The sequence below is a fragment of the Hemicordylus capensis genome, chromosome 1 (genome assembly GCF_027244095.1).
Source record: "Hemicordylus capensis ecotype Gifberg chromosome 1, rHemCap1.1.pri, whole genome shotgun sequence".
Taxonomy (NCBI): Eukaryota; Metazoa; Chordata; class Lepidosauria; order Squamata; family Cordylidae; genus Hemicordylus; species Hemicordylus capensis.
Window position 1 is genome coordinate 236629346 of NC_069657.1, and position 22184 is coordinate 236651529.

Sequence of the window (22184 nt, forward strand, 5' to 3'; positions counted from 1 at the left end):
TATGAGGAAGTAATCAATTTAGCACACTTCACCTTATGAAGACAAACCTCATACAAATCACCATAATTCACCCCTCTGCCCAATCACTCTTAAATTGGGGATGGGTGGTAGCCTCCACCAATTAGGCACTATCTACCAGCCCACCCCACTCCTTTGGGGCAGATCCACTTTCTGCCCCCAATCTGCCCCAAAGACACCCAAACTTCAAAAATTCTCAAAAAATCAGCCCTCTGCCCAATCCCCCTGAAATTGGGGTGGTAGCCTCCACCCATGAGGCACTACCATCCCACCCCACTATTTTGGGGCAGATCCACTTTCTGCCCCCAAACTGCCCCAAAGTCACTAAAACTTCAAAAATTCTCAAAAAATCAGCCCTTTGTCCAACCCCCCTGAAATTGGGGTGGTAGCCTCCACCCATTAGGCACTACCACCCCACCCCACTATTCTGCCCCAGGCCCCACTTTCTGCCCCAATATGCCCCAATCTGCCCCAAAGACATGAAATTTTCAGAAATTTACCAAAAATCAGCCCTTTGCCCAATCCACCTGAAATTGGGGTGGTAGCCTGCACCCATTAGGCACTACCACCCCAACCCACTACTTTTGCCCAGATCCCATGCTATGCCCCCGAACTGCCCCAAAGTCACTAAAACTTTAAAAAATCGCCAAAAATCAACCGTGAACCGAATCACCCGAATTTTTCATGCCCGAAATTCGGGTGATTCGGCTCGTGCCCGACAAATATCGGGGGTGATTCGGTTCAGCCCCGAATCACCCAAAATTGTTCGTTTCGGGCACAGATCGTTCTGTGCCCGAAATTTTTTGCACATCCCTAGATTTAAGAAGGTTTTTATTCATTAGAATCTCCATTATGTTATCCTTAACTACTTGATGATATTAAGGAATTCCATAGATCAGTGTTTATCTAAATTGTGTTATGATTGGCTGAAGACCTGTACAGGTTAGATTTTTAAGATCCACACTCTGCTCCAATCTCATTTTATTTCTGAAAGTCTCTTGCCTAGCCTCTATTCAAAGGACTTTTGTAACTTGCCTTAAGGAAAAGTAACTACTTTCCTTAAGGAGTGTAAGCTTGTGAGATCACCCGGCTTTCTCTGTAATTGTGTGTGTCCATGAGTGTGTGAGTGTGTCCTGCTATCAACTTCGCAATGCCTGGACCAATTTGACCAAATTTGGTACAGTTACAGAAACACATAGGGACAATTCATGATGGCGGACATGTGAACATATGAGGTGCAAGTGTACCGCCTAACCATTTGCCATCTTGAACTGGGGTAGATGATATCATCACAAACTATGCTGTTGAGGTGTACCTATGTGCCCCTACAGCTTTTCCAAATTTGGTTCAAATTGGTTAGGCACTTCATAAGTTAACCCACTTATGCCTCAGATAGTCACGCATCTGCCATCTTGGGGTGGATGATGTCTTCACAAACTATGGCGTTGGAATGCTCTCCCAGCTGGCATCCACTCCTCAGCCTCCATCACAGTTTTTAGAAAACAAGTAAAAATATGGCTCTTCCCCTTGCTTTTACATGAAAATACAGATTTTACTGCTGCTGCTTTGTGTTTTTTGTGTTACTGTTTTATACAGGTTTTTAGACTTTTAAATAGAGATAAATTATTTTTATATTTATATTTAATATCTGTATTTGTATTTTAATTGTGCATTGTTTTAATTATATTTTGATTAACCCCTTTGGGGTTATTTTAATGAAAAGCAATATAGTAATTGAACAATAAACAAACAAATATAAGTCAGTAGGAATCGATTTGTACCAAATTTAGTACAGTTGTAGGGACACTTAAAGGCATGGTTTGTGATGATGTCATCCACCCCAATTCAAGATGGTAGACACGTGAACATTTGAGGCACAAGTGGGTTAACTTGTGAACTGCCTAATTGATTTGGACCAAATTTGGTATAGTTATAGTGACACAATGAGATACCTCAATGGTGTAGTTTTTGGTGGTGTCATACACCCCAATTCAAGATGGTGGATGCATGAATATATGAAGCAGAAGTGGGCTAATTTGTGAAGATGATAATTCTCATTTAAGATTGTAGTGAAAGGAAAGTAGGCAGATTAGTTCTTAACAGCACTTCTTGTAAATCATGTTTCTTTGGACTGTTTTGAATTCTGAAATTTCAGAGTGAAATAGGCTTTATATAGACAACCATTTAAGAGTTCCTTGTCTGAGTTTCAAGAATTCCCAAAATAAATTTTCATGGCCATCCACTTTCAAGCAATGCCAATGGCCATGCTTGATGGCACATATCTCCAGACTCATCTTGCCCTACTTCTCTGTATCTGTGCAGAGACAAACAATGATTTATCTCATTATTTATTATATTGCTCACTGCATGCCAAATTTCTTGGAACCAAATTAGCTCTTTTACATTTTAGAACCTTTCCAGAGAACATATGCTACCTTTTTTCACAAAAGATACTTTTGTGACTCTTAACGTCTCATTCTACCCATGGCAGCCTTCAGAATTCATGCAAAAACAGTTTCAGGAAATGCAGTTGTCTGCCATGGCGATGATCTTACTTGATTCTGAAAACTGTGTTTTCAGAATAGTTCCTATTGTTGTAGTTGTACTTTGATTTATATTTGTAATATTTCTATGCAACAGCTTTTGGCCAAGCAATAAAGATTGACTGACTGACATTAAGAGTTCCAAAAGTAAAAATTAAAGACTTTTAGACAGATTTGAACCTCGGTGCTTATCATTTTATAAAGTTATGTACTGATTAATGATTCTTATAATAAATTAATTGTAAAGTTATAATAAAACAAGGCAGCCTAAACAACAAATGTAAAAAACAGAAGAAACATTTTGAGATGTGTCCTTCAGACATGAAGAACAAAAGAGGGGAAAGAGGATTTCCCCTCCTGGGAGATGGTTTCTCACATGCTGCTTAGGAGAGGTATCTATAGATCTAACATCAGATTTCCTTCACCCGCATTCAGCAATTGAAGAACTGGACAAGATAACCACTTAGAAAAGAAAATTGCTTTGGAAATTTTCTAACCCACGTCACTTACTGGGTTCCAATTAATTCCTATGAGTTGATCAGATGTGATCAGAATTGTTTGATCAGAAGATCAGATGTGATGAATTGTTTGGTTTGAGCTTTTTCTCTGTCAGACATTTTCCACTCCTACATAGTGCCAAGTACTTGTGCAAGGGGCTGAGAGGCATCAGTTCCCACTAACATTAGGATGACCTTGGGAGTGTTCAAGCAACTGCAGAATAAGACAAAGGAGTTTTACATATTGAATAGTGAGTTGTAAAGACATTTTTAGGCTCATTTGGAAGGAACTGGTAATGGTCAAGTCCAGACCCTTTCATTTTGTCAGACCTAAGCTGGCTCTGTGGGTTTAGGAATCCAGACCTGGAGTCTGTGTTGTTCATCCTCAATTGCTGAGGTTAGTCCTAGAGATGGAGCCTGAACTTGGGGTTCACGACAGCACACAGATGGTACAGGCTCTGTTGATCAGGTAAGGGCAGAAAGAAAGGTATACCAAGCCTGGCCAGTCCAGAAGCAATTGCCTGCCAGTTGTAGAGGCCGATGTTGCACAGTGCACAACTCTTTCTGTTCCCTTCTATACCTGTATAGGCTCTGATGCCCAAGTGCCCACTCTCCCACAAGGATAAGCCTCAGCCTTATGCCATGATATTCCTCCTGATTCTGCAGTCCCTGACATGCTGAATCTTTGCCCTGCAGAATCACCCATCCACTAGCCTCCCACAGGTCAACCTACACAATCCAGATCACCGCATGTGCCAATCAAGAAGCAGATGAATTATCGAAGGGATACAAAGGAGGTGACTTACATTGGTGATGGCTCACATGTTGTAGCAGCATGTTTCCCTACTGAGTGAAGCGTCTTCACTACAGGAAGAGAGAAATATGAAATAGGTAAAGGAAAGTAATAAGGGGATATCTTTCCTGATTAGCCAGAGTTGAAGCCCCATCAGAAAGGTATGGAAGGTAGAGTTTGAAAGTGCCTATCCATCAAGTTAATCATAACAATCATGTCACAGTAATTTGATCCAGAGAATTGCTGCCCTGTTTGTTCTCAAAAAATGAAAGAAGGAAAACAGGCAAATGACACACTTTGACAAAACAGGCTCAAACAAAAACACATTCTCTGCATGTGCTGAATCTTGTTTTATATGTTGAGCTTCAGATGAACTTTTTAGGGAAATAATGTTTACTTTTGAATCCATTTGAGCATTATGAGCTTTGCAAATTCCAAACCAGATAATGATGAATTTGATGACATCTCCAGTCCTCAGTAGGAGGCATGGTTTTGTTTTAGTACTTCCTTTCCCTACTATTCTATAATCATTTTTTAAAAAGCTATGTTATTATCTTCTAACATTTCCAAAGCATTATGCCCAAACTTAGTTTCATACCTCCAAGTAGTGGATAACCTTGGCATCACATTTTGACAGGTGACAGAATGTTGCTGTCTTCTATTTCTGAGCTCTTGTAACACCCAAGGAGTCAAAGCATGAAGGAGCCAGATGCTGCTCTACTTCAGGTGTGCTTTGTGGGTAATATTTCTGTCCTTAAAAACCCCACTTCTGACACAGAAGTTGAAACAAGTGATAATTCAGTGTAACTCTGGTAGTAAATAGTCAGCAGTGGGGGGGAAAACAGGATTCTGTTTTGATGTAAACACTTTTCATTCTCTTCTGTGATGCAGTTATAAAGCAGATTAAATCACATGATTTCCCCAAATGATAAATGTCATCCCCCACTCCCAGCTTCCAGACACAGTGCTGTGATTCCATGTGTAAGCTGCTGTGTGGATGTTTTTGTTGTTGTATACATTGAGAACCGTTGTGATGGAAATGTTTCCCTTTACATTGCCTCCCTTCATGCTGCCTTCATAGATCTTAAGGCCACATTTGATTCCATCTCTTGAGTTAAGCTATGGGAGAAGTTGGAATCTTCCACAATCAATCGTTGTCTGCTCTATCTAATCCGCAGCCTCCACACAAATATGACTCTCAAGGTAAGGTGTAGCCCTCAAGGACATCTTACGAACCTTGTCCTGACTCAGAAGAGAGTCAAACAGGGATGCATCCTGGCCCCACTTTTTTCAATTTTTACATCAATGACATGGTGAGCCCGCTTAGTAATCCAGATTTCTATCCCCCCAAGCTGGCTGAAAGAAGCATTTCAACCCTGCTCTACACCTACAATGCTGCAATCCTCTTGGGGACCCGCATGGGCTTCAGAAGGGTGTTGGCAGCTCAGTATTGCAAGAGCAAACAACTTGAAATCAGTTACCAAAAAGCTAAAGTTATGACCTTCACTATCCGCTCCTGGAGTATTGACGGACACAGGGTTGAGCAGTTTGAACGGGACTTGCCTGTTTCACATACCTGGGGTGGTCCTCCACGCTTCTGGCTCAAGAAAGGCCCACTGCGATCACATCACCCTTACTGCACAGAGGAGCTCAACTGCCATTCTGAAGTTTTTACGATCTAGAGGTGGCCAGTACGTACCTGCAGCACTCAAAATATTTGAGGTCAAGCTGCTGGCATAGTTTACAGTGCCCACCCAGGACCCCCCTCCAATTTTGCCTCACTAGAATGAATCCAGTTCAAATTTCTAATATCGGCCCTCCACTTGTTCTCTGGATCCTTGCCCAACTTGGCTGCTTCTATTTAGCAGGGAAATTATTGTAGATGGCCTAGTTAATATCATTAACTCATCGTTGAGGGAGGGTAGGTTCCCTCCTTGTTTGAAGGAGGCAATGATTAGACCACTTTTTAAGAAGCCTTCCCTAGATCCTTCAGTGATGGATAGTTATAGGCCGGTCTCCAGTCTCCCATGGTTGGCAAGGTGATTGAGTGGTGGCTAACCAGCTCCAGGAAGTTTTGGAGGAAACTGATTATCTAGACCCATTTCAAACTGGCTTTAGAGCAGGCTATGTGGTTGAATCTGCCTTGGTCTGCCTGATGGATGACTTTTACCAGGGATCGACAGAGGGAGTGTGACACTGCTGGTTCTCTCGGCAGCGTTTGATACCATTGACCAGGGTATCCTTCTGGATTGCCTGGGGGAGTTGGGGATAGGAGGCACTGCTTTGTAGTGGTTCAGCTGCTATCTCTCAGGCAGATTCCAGATGGTGGAGCTTGGTGATGGTTGCTCTTCGAAACGGGAGCTATTATATGGATTTCCTCAGGGCTCCATTCTGTCACCAATGCCTTTGAACATGTACATGAAACCGCTGGATGAGGTCATCAGGAGATTTGGTGCAGGGTGTTATCAGTATGCTGATGACACCCAAATCTATTTCTTCTTATCATCATCATCATCATCATCATCATCATCATCATCATCATCATCATGAAATGTCATTCACTCCCTAAATGCCTGCCTACGGGCAGTAATGTGCTGGATGAGGGATAACACATTGAAGCTGAATCAAGACGGAGGTGCTCATTGTGGAGGATCAGAATTTGAGGGATGAGTTAAATCTTCCTGTGCTGGATAGGGTTACACTCCCCTGGAAAGAACAGGTACACAGCTTGGGAGTGCTCTTAGATCCAGTCCTCACCCTGGTACCTCAGGTGGAGGCTATGGCCAGGAGCGCTTTCCATCAACTTTGGCTGATTCAACAGCTGCATCCATTCCTTGAAGAGAACAATCTCAAAACAGTGGTGCATCAGCTGGTAACCTCCAGGAGTGACTATTGCTGTGCGCTCTACATGGGGTTGCCTTCAGTTAGTTCAAAATGCAGCAGCCAGACTGGTCTCTGGGGTAACCTTGAGAGACCATAATATGCCTGTTTTAAAACAGTTGCACTGGCTGCTGATAGGTTTCCACGCAAAACACAAAGTGCTGGTTATTATCTTTCAGGCCCTGAATGGCTTGGGTCCGGGCTACCTTAGAGAGCACCTTCTTATGTATGATCCCCATCACTTGTTGAGGTCATCTGGAGAGATCCATCTCCAGTTACCACTGGTTTGTCTGGTGGTGACTCAGAGGTGGGCCTTCTCTGTAGCTGCTCCTGGCCTATGGAATGCACTCCCGGCAGATATCCAGAGTTTAGGCTTGCTGTTAGCCATTAAGAGAGCCCTAACTCTCTTAAACTTGTTTGGCTTGGCCTTCCAAGTTTTTTAAATACTCCACTACTCCACAAGTACCCTGGTAACCCAAGCCAAGCCTACACCTGGATGTTGCTATCGGATGAAGACTGGGCCTTCATGTATAACACTGCCAAGTTCTGCATGGCAGTGTGTAAGATCCCCCAGGCCCTGACTGCTAGTCCATAACCATGTACCAGCCTTGTATGCCTTTTAACTACTGACAATTTTACTTGCCCACTCAGTCCTCCAAGTTAGCTCACCTATTTTACATATCTTGTTTTAACTTTATTTTATATTTCTCTCCACTTCTTTATTATCCTTTTCCTTTGAAATATAGATACTTTCAATTATGGCTAAAATCTGATTGATTGTACAGTCTTGCTTTTATTTCTCTCTCTCTATTTTAAGGTGTACTAGTTTTACAATATTACCAAACAGCATCATGGTATCAAATCGCTCATAACTATTTTTTTTTAAATACAGCTGCTTAATAGTCGTATAGCTGCCCTCTTTTCTAAGCGTAGCAGCTTTATTGTGTTATAATATAGCTTCATAGTATTAGAGTAGTAATTTTAAAGTAGTATGAGTTTACTGTTCCATAATTTGTTTTTGAATCATGCTCTACTGTTCTATCTTATGCTGGTCTTGGACCGTAATAAAGATGACAAAATTTAAAGCCAGCGACCTTATTTCATTTTAGCCTTTTCTTCACCAGGCTAAACATATGCAGTTCCTTTTACCATTACTCATAGTTCTTGCTTCCCAGGCTCCCCACCATATTTGTTGATGCCATTCCATTTCCCCACCTCTGAACCCATTCCATCAATCAGTGTCCTCTTTAAAATATAGTTCCCCAAACTAGACATAGAGCCCTTTCTCATGATGGGGAGAAAGGGTTCAAACAGGGTGAGGGGAGGAAGCTTCCAAATGCTTACCTTCCCCACAGACAATCTCCCTGCTATTGCTCAGCAGCTGATCGCCCACCCAGATAACTGCTGGCTGCTCCTGGCAGTATAGAGGTTTGGGGGCTGGGAGGCCCCTGGAACTCCTATAATGTGACACATGAGTGTGTGGTGCATTATGGGGAGCTTTCCGATGCAGGCCGGGATGTTACTTGTGTGTAGGTGCCACACAGAGCCGTGCAGCATGGACACATTAGCCAGGTGTAAGAGCACACTCTTCAACTCTGGCTAACATCTGGGGCTCCCTATAGTGTTTGCCACTGGGAGCTGCATGGCTCCCGGTGGCTCACACACGCAGCAAAGACCAGGCTTGGCTGCCTAAGCCTGGTCTTTGCTGCACATGTGAACAGCCTCATAGAGTTTCAAGTGAGCTCTCAAAATAATACCCAATGGGACATTTTAAAAATATGTCTTCAGGAACTTTGTAGTGTTCATCCAAGAGTCTAGAAGATGAGGAACCTGCAGGCACTCTTGCCCCCTTCCCAACACTTGCCCATCAGCTCCATGGGTGGCCTTGGGGAAAGTCATTGTCTCTCAGTCAAATTCTCCGTCTATAAAATTTTGTTACCTACCCTAAGCCTTCAGATGGACTGTAATTTAAATATCCCCAATTACTTTCACCCCCTGTAATCGGAGAAGCATATGAGCAGAATAAATGTATGAATTTCTAAGGGCAGAATCTGGTCCAGTACCTGCTTCTCTTAGACATTAACGAATAAGACAAGGCATGTTTTCTCCCAATTTATTTGATATGTGACCTTCAAAAGGACATGTGATAATTTAATTCAAAGTTGTGCTGTCTACATGTTCAGCACCTCATTTTGTCTGTGTAACCGTGAGAAGAGAAAACAATGAAGCCGACCGACACTTTCAAGTTCCCAATGAGAGGAAAGGCAGCTGGCAGGCTTCCTCTTGCTCTACTGTTAAATATCTCTATTTAAATGCAAATTAGCATCTAACACTGTAACAAAAAATCATGTAACAGGAAACAGGTAGACAAGTCAAAGTCCTTTAAAAAGAACTAGTGAGGATCCCAAATCATGTTTCCTTCTATGAGGAGAGGAACCATGTGAGTGAATGTTTGCCATGGCAGTAAGAATCATATCCATATCCTAGAAAATATTTTAATCTAGTGTGACAGCTTTAGAGGTTTGAGCACACCCAAGTGTGGAAAGATGAGTTGATCGGGAATCACCTGTGGTATATTCTAGAATATTATCAGTCTCCTTCGCCAGAGCTTCTCAGATCATGGAAATGATCTGATCTAGACTCTATATTAGAAAATAAGGATTCATCAAAAAATGTTGCTTTTACAACTCTCTGATAGCCTCTGCTTCAATGGGAAATGAAATTTCTCTTCAAAGAAATTCAAGGAGTATTTCGGGAATCATCTCAGGGAGAAACTTAATGTGAAGAGAATGTCAGGGTGCCTCTTGAGAATTTTTTGGAGAATTTTCTCCACATTCCTAGAACAGCCCTACTTTAAGGAGTTGCTTAGAGTATGTTTAATAGAAAGGTGACTAATGCATTAATCAATCAATCAATTAAATAATAAGTAGTAAGTAAGTAAATATATGCATGCATACATACATACATACATACATAAAGAGGGAATGTATATACTCCTGTATGCTATCCTCAATAATAATTAAAAAATGCTACAGCATACACCAGTTTCCAAACATGAAAAACAGAGGCCTGAGGCACACCATAGACTATACAAAAGTTCAGATTTTGAAGAACAGCTGTCTCCAAGGGACACCATCTGGAACCTGCCCGAGAGATAGGAACAGAACCACTACAAAGCAGTGCCTCCAACTCCAAACCCCCTCAGACGCTCCAGAAGGATACTATGGTTGATAGTATCGACAGCCGTCGAGAGGTCCAAAAGGACCAACAGAGTCACACTTCCTGGGTCTACTCCCAATTGGAGATCATCAGTCAGGCCGACCAAGGCAGTCTTCACCCCATAGCCAGCCCGAAAGCCAGTTTGAAATGGGTCAAGATAATCAGTTTCCTCCAGGACTCTCTGGAGCTGGGAGGCCACCACCCTCTCAATTACCTTGCCCAGCCATGGAAGGTTGGAGACAGGCCTGTAGTTGCTCAACTCTGAGGGATCCAAGGTAGGCTTCTTCAGAAGCGGTCTAATAATTGCCACCTTAAGACAAGGAGGCACCCTACCTTCCCTCAGAGAGGCATTTATAATCTCTATCAGGCCTTCTACAACAACCCCCCTGCCAGATAATATAAGCCATGTCAGGCAAGGGTCAAGAGAACAGGTGGTGGGCCGCACCATTCCAGTCAGCTTGTCCACATCCTCAGGAGTCACAAACTGGAACTGATCCAACTTAATCACACAAGAGGAGTCTCTGGACACCTCCACATCAGACACTGAAGTAATTGTGGAGATGGAGTCTAAGTCGGCCCAAATACGAGAGATTTTCCCCACAAAGAATTCATTAAACACATCACAGCGGGTAATCGATGGTTCCAGATTCTGATTCAAGGGAGGAGGGGCACATACTAGCCCTCTGACAACCCTGAAGAACTCTGCTGGACATGAGCTTGCGGATGCAATACGGGCAGAAAAGAATAGCTTCTTTGCCGCAGGTATCGCCTGAGCATAGGTCTTCAAATGAGCTCTATGTTGCAATCTGTCGGATTCAAGCCGAGTCTTTCTCCACTTGCGCTCAATTCGTCTACCTCACCGCTTCAGCCCCTGTAATTCTTCCGTATACCAAGGGGCCAGTTTTGAAGTGGGTTGGAGAGGACGCTTAGGAGCAATCATGTCGACTGCCCCGGTGAGTTTGCTGTTCCAATTCTCCACCAGGATATCAACAGGAAAGCTGGCAGAGCCAACACTAAATCCCTCCAAGTCTTCTTGAAATCCTATTGGATCCAATAACCTTCTCGGGCGGACCATCCTAATAGGTCCCTTGCCCCTGCAAAGGTGGGAAGTGATTGTGAGTCCCCAGCACCACAAGCCTAGGGGACTCCAACACCAAGTCCGAGACCAAGTCCATCAGCTCAGCTAGGGACTCCGTTGAGCAGCAGGGTGATTGGTATACCAACAGAAGTCCCAGTCTATCCCTGATCCCCAGACTTAAGTACACACATTGGATATGGTTCGACACCCTAACATGGATCCTGGTAAGGGAAAGGTTATTCTTATAGACCACAGCCACCACCTCCCCGCCCACGGTCCTTCACCTGCTCCTCAACAGAGTACCCTGGAGGGAGAATCTGGGACCAGACTGGGCCCCCAGCCTCCCCCAGCCAGGTCTCTGTAATACATACCAGGTCAGCACCTTCATCTAGAATCAAATCATGGATGGTTTCTGATTTGTTCTGGACCAACCTGGCATTACAGAGGAGCAAGGTGAGGTTCCAGGGGTGGTCAGCACTGCTCCCCAAGGTCAAAGAGCTGGCAGGACATCAGGAAGGGGAAACAGCTATTACCCACCCCCAGCACAGTAACTCCAGTGACTGTTGCTGGTGTCTAGCTGATGTTTCTTTTTAGATTGTGAGCCTTTTGGGGACAGGGGCCCATCGTATTTATTTATTATTTCTCTGTGTAAACTGCCCTGAGCCATTTTTGGAAGGGTGGTATAGAAATCGGATAGATAGATAGATAGATAGATAGATAGATAGATAGATAGATAGATAGATAGATTTCCAAGTCCCCTTCCCCTGTAACGGCCTGCTGACCTGCCAACATTCCTCTGCCCTGAAACTGGAAGTTGCCCAACCCAGTTGGAAGATGGTCTATGAGACAATTCCTGGTTTGTTTGTTTGGTTGGTGTGTTTTTTAAAAAACATGTTTCTATACCACCCAAAACTTGCATCTCTGGGGAGTTCAAGATTTAACCTCAGGTTCATCAATCCACAGTTTCATGCTATGTCCAAAAATGGCCAAATGCATTTATAATTTGAACACATGTTGATGCACACTAATAGTACATATTTTTCTTTACACAGAGGTGATCTCCATATAAGAAAAAGTCCTAGAACTGTCCACTTTGTGAACTCTTGACACATCACAGTCAGAGCCTGTGGAACCTAGTTCTTAGCTTAATAATAGCTTAATGATTGACCTCTACAGACAGTTTCATACAGTGGTGTGATTAATGTGTATAAGCTAATCTCTGATGCAGACCACAGGCCATTCTGAATTTAAAATTTTCTACATTATACAAATGTAATTGTAAGGTTCTTATGTACAAATATAAGGTTCTTTCTCCTAAATGAATTTTGGAATTGCATGACTAAAGGAGAGTCTGGGCTGGACTTGTTCTCCATTGTGAAAAAGTGATTAAGGTTGTACCAGGACTGCTGAATCCACATGGGTACAAATGGGCATGTTTCTATTATAGGTGCTTGGTGAAGTTACAGACACTCTAGATGGTACCCTGAAGACTAAATCTAGGGTTTGTCATACCTACCCATTAATATTTGGCACTATTAAATGGTTTGTAAATGTGTTTAATTGAATTTACTTTCTCCTCAGTAATATCAGTTTGAAGTTGTTTTCTCCCATGTGAATGCATTTTTGGTGTTTATGAAATTGTCATAAAATAGTCTGGGTACGATCCAGCCAAAGTTAAGTACTCTGAAGTTGGTACAATTTATACAATTTATCTCAGTGGGAAAACAAAGCAGATGCTTAACCTTCTAACACTGAAATCCATAGGACAAACGTGTTTAACTTTGGCTGAATTGTGTCTTCTGTGTTCATCCATCTGAATGAATTACTTGTGCTTTTAAGTGGACAGAAATTGTGATGTTCCTTCTTGGGCCTAAAAATATCATCTCTATTGAAATGCTATTATTATTTAACTGATTAACTGAATTGGTTAATCAATCAGTTATTGCATTAAAAGTATGACAGTTAACATATTAAGATGCCAAAATGGGTCAATATTCCAGCTTCTCCTATGTATCATTTGATTTTTTGCTCATTTGTGTTAAGCACTATTGCATTTCCTTAGTGGGGCTTCCTATATATGAGTGATGATAGACCTGAACTGAATTTTAAGTCTGTGTTAAGTCTGCTCATTTTCACCTGTTCACATCCAATTCACAAGTGGTCTTTATTGGATGTCTTACTCAAGTCTTCAGTGTCTCTTGCTTCCATCTCTCTCATCCTAATCTCTGCTCCTCTTAGGCAACTTGGTATTTGCTAGCTTTCAGTGCAGACCTTTGGTAGACTTTTAACAATTGTCATCATTATGGGTTAAAGTTGTGTTATTTGTACCAGATGGAGTCCCCTGCCTTCTCATCGGCAAGTATAAGCTTGCATTATACAGCTATAATGCAAGTGGTGGTCCTAATAAACAGATGCCAGGCAGTGACAGGAAATTATATGCTGATGTCAGCAACTGTGTTTCCCAAGCATAATTGCCTTAAATGAACTTTGTTGCATCAAGGAGCGGATGCTTTTAATGAGGCAGTTGGCATACATGTGTAATTACTGTACAACATAATCAGTAGATTCTGTCAACATTGTGTAAGTGGCACAAAGTAGTAAAATTTGGCATGGGAATGTGGTTCCAGTGTCCTGCTGACTTTGGTGGATATTTAGCAACACTTCTTCTTCTAAAGGACAGGCAGATTTAAAATCAAATTTGCCCATTAGCAGAATTAAGGAGCCTAACGTCCAAAATTCTTAGCAGAAAAACATTATAAATAATTGTGATCTTACACTGTATTTCTGTCCAGGAAAGGAGGGTTAGCTAAGCATTAGGGATGCATTTGTTGAGATCTCTTGTCTCTTTTGGGGTGGTTGGTGTTGAATTCAGTCTGTCTCTTCAGGCTGATCCCCACCACCACCCATTTGGCGTTTCAGATGGCCATGTGTCTTAGGGAGCTGAGATTCTTCAGGAAGATTTCTTCAGTTTCTCCATCATTAATGTTGTGGGAGTGCAGGGAAACATGTAGAACTGGCTCCATTTACACCCTGATCACAGAATTTCAATTCAGAAACTGTTTGTGAATGTACAAGGCAAGACAGGAAAGAGTTTGGGAAGATATGGTGTAGGAACACCAAGAAGTGAAACACATGAAATTGAGCAAGCAGATAGGGTGAAAAGAGGAAACATTTCACCAGACAGGGTGAAAAGAGGAAAAGAGGCAAACCATTGCACGCCCAGACCCCAATGAAGACAGGACACATTTCGTTCAAGAAAAATAGGGCCACTTTATTACTCTACAGCAGAATAAGACTTGCAGTGAGGTACCTAACTAACCAGAGAGTGAGTACTCCTCCCTTGTGGGGCTGCCTCTTAGGGAGGGCCGTCCCACACCCAGGCGAAGGACTGGGTACTGATTCGGTCAGGCCCCATGTCCTGACCTCCTCTTGCCACAAGGCTTTCCCCCACTGAGGGTGGAGCGACCTGACCCACCCCAAACCCAAGCCACCCATCTCTGAGTTGGTGAGTCAAACCAACCCCCGGGCGGGGGGCATTCCCAGCCTTCCAGGCTGCAAAAACCCTGAAGGGCTGTTCCTTGCCCCCCCACCCCCACCCCTAATGGCCTCCAGCCAAACACTGTTAATCAATCTACTTACCCAGCACCCATACTCCCCTGCCACAAAAGTGTGGCAAACCTCTGTTTATCTCCACTTACCCCACCCCGCTAGTGCTTCTTGAATACCTTGTTGCAAGTCCCAGAGGAACAGCTCATTCTCCCAACCAGTCAAATATATTCCATCCCCACTATACAGTGAAGCATCCTCAACCCGAATGTCAGGATGCTGGATAACCCTTCCGCCCAAGGTGGTGACCGCTATCCTAATCTCCCTGTTCTCTTTCTTGCATGCCCTATTGAAGCACAGTGGGCCCCCCTGGCCCCTCCAGTTCAGCCATGGAAGCAGGTTGGGCCAAACCAAGAACATGTCTGTCCACCGTGTAGCCAAGCCACACAAATCTTTGATCACCTGCAGTATCAAGGCCTTGCCCTGTAGCAAACTGATGTCATTGCCCCCCCCCACCCCAGTGAAAGACCAGCACATGTGGTGTCCACTGTGCAAAGGCACACTCATCCAGGAGTGGAAGGGAAAGGTTCCACAGCATTCCTTGACCCCCCAGCCCGTCAACTTCCGCCTCCCCAGCGAGGCCCAACTGGCTGCCCACGCTGGTCTGCCAAGCTCTCTGACTGGCCCAAAACACACAGCTGTGAGCATAGATGGGTGCACGCAGAGTGGAAGGAAGCCGCCGATGGTCTGTAAATCAGAAGCAGGCTAGCACCTCCATCTGGGATGTCCCCCCCGCCCCACTGCCAGGTGGGTGGGTGTTGAATTCAGTCTGCCTCTTCAGGCTTACTCACCCATCCACCCATTTGACATTTCAGATGGCCATGTGTCTCAGGGGGATGGGATTCTTCATGGAAGATTTCTTCCCAGTTTCTTCATCATTAATGTTATGGGAGTGCAGGGAAACATGCACAGCTGGCTGCATGTACACCCTGACCACAGAATTTCAATTCTGTGTACCTTCAGAAACTGTACAAGGCAAGACAGGAGAGAGATTGCGAAGATATGGCATAGGAGCACCAAAGAAGTGAAACACATTAAACTGAGCAAGCAGACAGAGGGAAAAGAGGAAGCGTTTCAATTTTAGGAGGCAAACCATTCTATCAAAGCTTAGGTAGAAATATGCAAGCAGAAGACGGTAGGCTCTTACTGACATAGATGTAGGCTCTCACTGACCATCACTGGGCTTGTATATACAACCAGCTTCCTTGTGTGGGCACAAAATCCCAAATTGAATATTTGGGTCTCTCAGGGCGCTTGACGTATTCCAAGGAGAATCCCAAGGTGGCAGGGGGGTTGTTGATAGGGGATTCTTCTATTGCAGGTTGTGCCAAGGATAAAGAAAGCATGCAACTTTTCTTTCACTGTCTTAGATTAAATATGCCTAATAGGCTAGAAGTACACTATCGACATATTATGGGCCTCAACCCATTCATGATGAGCGTCCAATTAAATGTAGCAGGTTTTTAATCAAGAACTGGAGAAAGGCAATGCCCTGTGATTTTCGCAGCGCATTACATTATAAAAAAACAAAAAATTAATTTAAAAGAGACAATACTGTGGGGAAACAGAGGCTGCATATCACCACAGTGCTTAGTAGATTGCACCCAGAAGAATCAAGGCAATATTGCATTAATTGGTAATAAGAACCTGTTGTCTTGGTTAAGGCACCATGCAAATGCCATTATGTTTATTTCCTGAGGGTCTTTTAAGAATGCATGCTATATGCCACATTTGGTTTTAATCTGTCTGTAAAAAGTTCTGCCCATGTATCCCTCTCCTTGCTGCTGCTCAGCATGCTCAAGGCAAGATGAAACTGAAAAGGGATTTCACAGGTTACACACTCACATTTCTATAGTGGTGTAATAGCACAGCATCGCATAGCACAGCACAGCACAGTGTAGTAGACTACACTGTAGTAGAGAAATGTGAGGTACACACACTCACATTTCTACACTCTAATAAAAAGTGGCACAGTTAGGATGTAAATATCCACCATAATTGCCTTCAATTTATATACAGTACAGTATATTTGAAACTTGGTGTAAGGCTTTCTAAGGATTACCTTTTGTTGCCAGTCTTTCAGCTGTGGTAAGGCATACAGTAGTTTTTCATAAAACTGTTGTAGTAGTTTCCCTTAAGGAGTCAGTCCAGAGACAGGTTTAAATGTACTTCTAAGAATCAGTGACTAAATTATCGTTGTATTTTGTCTCTATTCTCCTTGAAGGTGGACAGTGTCACAAGTCCTGCGCAAACCGATGTTGGGGACCTTCAGCAAATCAGTGCCAGAGCTGTAAGTACATTCGATTAAGCAAAAGGGGATATAAAGTCTGGGGGTGGGTGGGGGAGAGATTTAAAATGACCCCATGTTCCTGCAAATGGCCTGTTAACAACTCTCCACAGGGTAATGATTGTTGGAGTTTCCTTCTCATTGATGGTTACAGAAAGTCACACTACTACCTAGTTATACACATGTACCAGAATAATGTGGAAGTGAAGTGGTAGAGTCCTGAGGTGGTAGAATGGCAGTACCACTTCAGACTAGAGGTGAGGAATCACATGTTTGAATGTTCTGTGATGTAAACAAATATCTACAAATAATAATAATTACCACCATCAGCTAGCACAACAGGAGGAAGATTAGACTCTCTCTAACCTTTAGATTAGAAGATTAGAATCTTTCGACCTACCGTGTTACATTTTTTACTTGGAGGAAGGTGTTTACTTGAGAAAGGATTCCACCTGCAGCCTAAAAGGCCGCCCCAGAACTCTCTACCTCAATGTTCTCTATGTAAATGAAGTTAGGAATCTTCAAATGACCATGTTGTCATGAGGTAACTGCAATCCTCACATGGGTAACGCAATTTTCCAGGACACATACTAAGTCAAATTTATTTCAAAATAGTCCATCAATGTGATTTTTCTCACTTGAGAACACAAATCTCATTTTCCTTATGGACCTCCCCGGACCCATTTGCTGGATGGTAAAAAATAGGGTCTGAATCATTTCCAGGCACAATTGTGAGCATAGTTCAAGGTGCTGGTTTTTACAAGCCCCAAATGACTTACTAAATGGTTTTATTGTAGGGTCTGCTTCCCCATCTCTACATGCCAGCACAGGATCCTAATCAGATGAATGTGTCTGTGTTGGCCTCCTCTGCCTGAGGAGAGGCCCCAGGTGCCAAATGTGTGCTGCCTCTCCAGTTTTGGGCTTTGGCTTGGACCTTTCACTTCCTCTGCTCCTGAAATCCTGGGAGTGACAGTGAAATGTTTAGAGCTGGTGTAGGTGTCCAGCTGCAGGGCATTGGGTCCCTGGGGCATCTTCTGTGGTGGTGGCCCAGGCCATCCCTCAGGTGGTATAGATTTCTCTTTGTCTTAGCCTATGAGCAGTGTGGTCCTGGTTCTCTCCCTCTGAGAACGTTCCGTCTCTTTTGTGGCCCTGACACTCAGCTGGAACCTTTTAATTCATTATGGGAGATGGGAAAGGCCTTATCTCTTCTGGCTATCAGAGGAGAAGGCAGAACATAGAGCAGGACCCCAGATGATAACATAAGCAGTCAAGCAGGTTTATATGGAAGCAGGTATCCCTTTAGATATTCTGGACCTCACGCCATTTAGAGCTTTAAATTCAGTAGTAATTCCCAAAGAAACAGAGTTACATGTTCCTTACAACAGGTACTAGTCAGTACTTTGCCACTGCACTTGGATCTACTGTAGTTTTCCAAGAGGCTTCAAGGGTAGTCCCATGCAGGATGCATTACAGTAATATAGACTAATGGTCACTAAGGGACACATGACTGTGGTGAGGACAACATTTCTGAGGAGTGGGTGCATGTATGCCTTCTTAGACTATTTGTTTGAGCCATGTTATCAGGATTTGTTTTTGCAATCCATTCTTATCAGGGGTGATAGTTATTTCATTTTGAATACTAGGGTCCCTCATGGCTCATTATACTCAGGCAAAAAATGCTTATAAAGTGTAGATGAAAACATTATTTGCAGTATTTTATGCCTTATCCATCTTAGCAGAATTTTTTTGGTTTTTATCTAGTCCAGAAATATATGAGGAGAAAGGACTTAATACTTTGATGGCTTTGGAAAGCCAAACAAACAAATGTACAAACAAAAAAGCAGTTGAATTTTTGGTCCAGCAGATGCTATTTGGAGGCACTATTGACTCAGGCTCCCACCCCCTGGCCATCTCAAGATGAAGCAAGGAAAGCCATCTTTCAGATGTGTGCATGAAAACATTTATAGCGCATAACCAAATGACATGTTCTGTTTCCAGAAACAAATCTTTTGAGGGCACATCTGCATGTTAATGTATTTTTTAATGGAGTTATGGAATGGAAAATATTCTAATGAGCTCCCCTCCCAAGCTAAGATCCAAATTATTTTCTGAGGTAGGAAAGGATAAAGCTGAAAGATCTTAATCCCCGTCTTTCACTTCAAATTACATGGGGAAAATAGCAGTTGGTTACTTTTGTTCTTGAATGAATACTGTCCACCCCAGACTGCTTTGTATGTTGCCTTGTTCTGACTATTTATCTTGCCTCTATTTTTAAATCTTACTGGAACAACCACCTGCATCTTATTCTCTCCCTCATTGTCTACATAAAGTTGATATGTAAATTTGCACACTTAAGAGGGCAATTAATAAGGAATTATAAACAGTGTGTGTTGAGAGGGAGAGATCACTTCAGAATATGATGTTACATAATTAGCCAGCCATTATAAATTAAAATGCTAGAAAAGCAGTAGATAACATTTTGCCAGAGAGGGCCATTTTACATTTTTCTCTAAGTAGCACATCCTCTGTTTTTGCAATATTCCATTTTCTTCCTTTGAGGAGTGCATAATAAAAACAAAATGCATGATTTAGTCAAACTTAAGCATTTTTAATTGGGGATGGGTGGGAAATTAAGTACATGTTTAACTCTCCCACTGAAATGAATGGGACTTGAAAGTACTTTATTGTGCCTGTTTGAAATATAAATTAAAACATTCCCATACAGCTGCACAACCTTTGTACATCTCCTTAAATAAAAAGACTTACATCACCTGAGGGAGTATTTTCATATTCAAATGAACACAGAGGCGTAACTATAGGGGGGGCAGGGGGGGCACGTGCCCCGGACGCCATCTTTTCTGGTCACGTGGGGGGCGCCGCCATGACCAATTTTTTTTAATTTTTTTTTAAAAATTTTTGTTAATACAAATGTTTCCTGCTCAGTGCAACAGTGCTGCAGCAGTCAAGGGAGCGCGTCGGTGCCCCCTTCCCTACGAGCGGTCCCTTCCGCGCCGCCTGCGCCCCCCCCCATTGCTTTGCTGGCACCTGGCGGCCAGTCAGTGGCCTGGCTTGGCGGCGGCGGGCGCTTGTGAGGAAAAACCTAAGGGGGGCGGTGGGGGGTGCCATTTCAGTGCTTGCCCCGGGCGCCGTTTTCCTTAGTTACGCCTCTGAATGGACAGACAAAAGGAGTTCCAGGCATTCTTGTGCATTTAAAGGGTCCCAGTGGGGAAACAGCCTGCCTAGGGAGCAAGAGGCTGTTGGTTCAAATCCCTGCTGGTGTGCTTCCCAGACTGTGCCTAGTAAATACATATTTCTATTCACCTATATTGAGCAGCAGCAATATAGGAAGGTGCTGGAGGCGGAAGCTCACTTCCGTGACAACGGCAATGGCATCACCTCGTACTGCGCGGGAGGAAGGCAATGGCAAACCCCTCCTGTATTCTACCAAGAAAACCACATGGCTCTGTGGTCACCAGGAGTCGATCCCAACTTGACAGCACAATCTTTCCTTTCTTTCTTAAGCTGCTTCTGCAGTGCTTCAAAGATAACTTTTTCTTTGGGGAAGGCGGAGGCTGGATCAGACAATTTGTCTCCTCTGCTCTGGTCAATCCTGTGGGGTGGAATGAGTGTGCTCGGCTGTTCCCTGCCCACTTGGTGCACTGTCCCGGTCCCCAGCTGTCTCTGCATGTACAATTGGGGATGGAATGTCTTAATGACTCCTAATTACATGGCTGAATCATTAAAGCTCTCAGTCCCTTAAAACTCCTGCTTTCTTGGATCTGTTTGCTAATCTTGTTCTTCTTTCTCATAATGTCAGCTCGCATTATAGTCTTACACTTTTCTGCTTAGACTCCTCTGAACAACTAGAACTCCTTCAGATTATCTTGTTCACAATGGGATATGTTTGCAGGCCAGCTAACCAACTTTGGTTTTCCTCTCACAAGAAATTCTACAATACATTGGCAAGCAATCTTGAGATGCTAATTTGCCTGAGAAGAAAGTGAGGGATGGAGAGCCAGCAACATGTTATAATATATACCATCACTGTGATGATTACAATAGTATAAATGAATACAATTGCCTGTAACAAGTTATGTTGCTTGAGTCCATAGGTAAAGGTAGAGCCAGGCGATGGAGCACAGCATCATAGGAACATAGGAAACTGCCATATACTGAGTCAGACCATTGGTCTATCTAGCTCAGTATTGTCTTCACAGACTGGCAGTGGCTTCTCCAAAGTTGCAGGCAGGAATCTCTCTCAGCCCTATCTTGGAGATGCTGCCAGGAAGGGAACTTGGAACCTTCTGCTCTTCCCAGAGCGGCTTCATCCCCTGAGGGGAATATCTTGCAGTGTTCACACATCAAGTCTCCTATTCATATGCAACCTGGGTGGACCCTGCTTAGCTATGGGGACAAGTCATGCTTGCTACCACAAGACCAGCTCTCCTCTCCAATCGTGTATGTGTGTGTGTACTGTATGTGCGCAAACATGCAGTTGCACACTCAAATGTGTGCATTGGGGAGAGGAGATCCAGCAGCAGAACACAGTTCACAAGCTGTTTATACACCTAAAAACTCAAAAAGCTGAGGGTGAAATACAGCCCTTTGCTTTTCTGGCATCTGGCCTGGAAGCAGTAAATGTGACCAGGCCATTTCTGGATAGGGAGGAAACCTACTTCTTCCTCACCTCTTTCACCTCTATATTGGCAACAGGATAGATGGAACTGAATAAACAGCATCCATCTGGAAGCCAAACTGGAATCCCAACTCCCCAAAGCCTTTCTTCATTCCTTTTATTTTCACAAGGTCTTTGACAAGTTAAAATACCCACAGAGGCTAACCTATCCAAATAAATGCCTCGATTCCACACTCAACAAACAGGGTCGATAGCCCTTCAATAGTATTTATCAGTTGTACACTAATGTGCTTTTGTCTTTACAAGTAATAAATTCTGTGTGTAGCTTCACACATGCAGCTGGAAGCAAAACCTGGAACTTTGTGTGGGTGTGGGAAGCACAGAAGGAAGCATACTGAATATTTAGAGAGAGGAATAGATTGCTTTGTAGGCCTAGAGTAATGTGTTTGTGTGATCATCAGGTGCCCTTTTATGAACACACACCACCAAAGCACAAGCACTTTATATGCCAGATACTCAACTCTGTTGTTAAAAATATATTGAGGCTGGGCTTGGCTGCCCATAAGAACTGCCAGGATCCGTGCAGAGCCACAGCGGTTAGCCAAGGTTGAGGGCATGAGCACACCC

At 43.3% G+C, this 22184-nt stretch overlaps 1 protein-coding gene across 5 annotated transcripts in view; it reads left to right on the plus strand.

Moving 5' to 3' along the window:
• The window catches only part of ERBB4 (erb-b2 receptor tyrosine kinase 4), a 1268185-nt gene that overhangs the window by 886517 nt on the left and 359484 nt on the right, over nt 1-22184 (plus strand). For all 5 annotated transcript variants that reach the window (XM_053283383.1, XM_053283386.1, XM_053283382.1 and 2 more), the window contains exon 5: nt 16859-16924. In XM_053283383.1, the coding sequence (XP_053139358.1) occupies nt 16859-16924 (66 nt within the window). The remainder of the gene's footprint in view (nt 1-16858; nt 16925-22184) is intronic.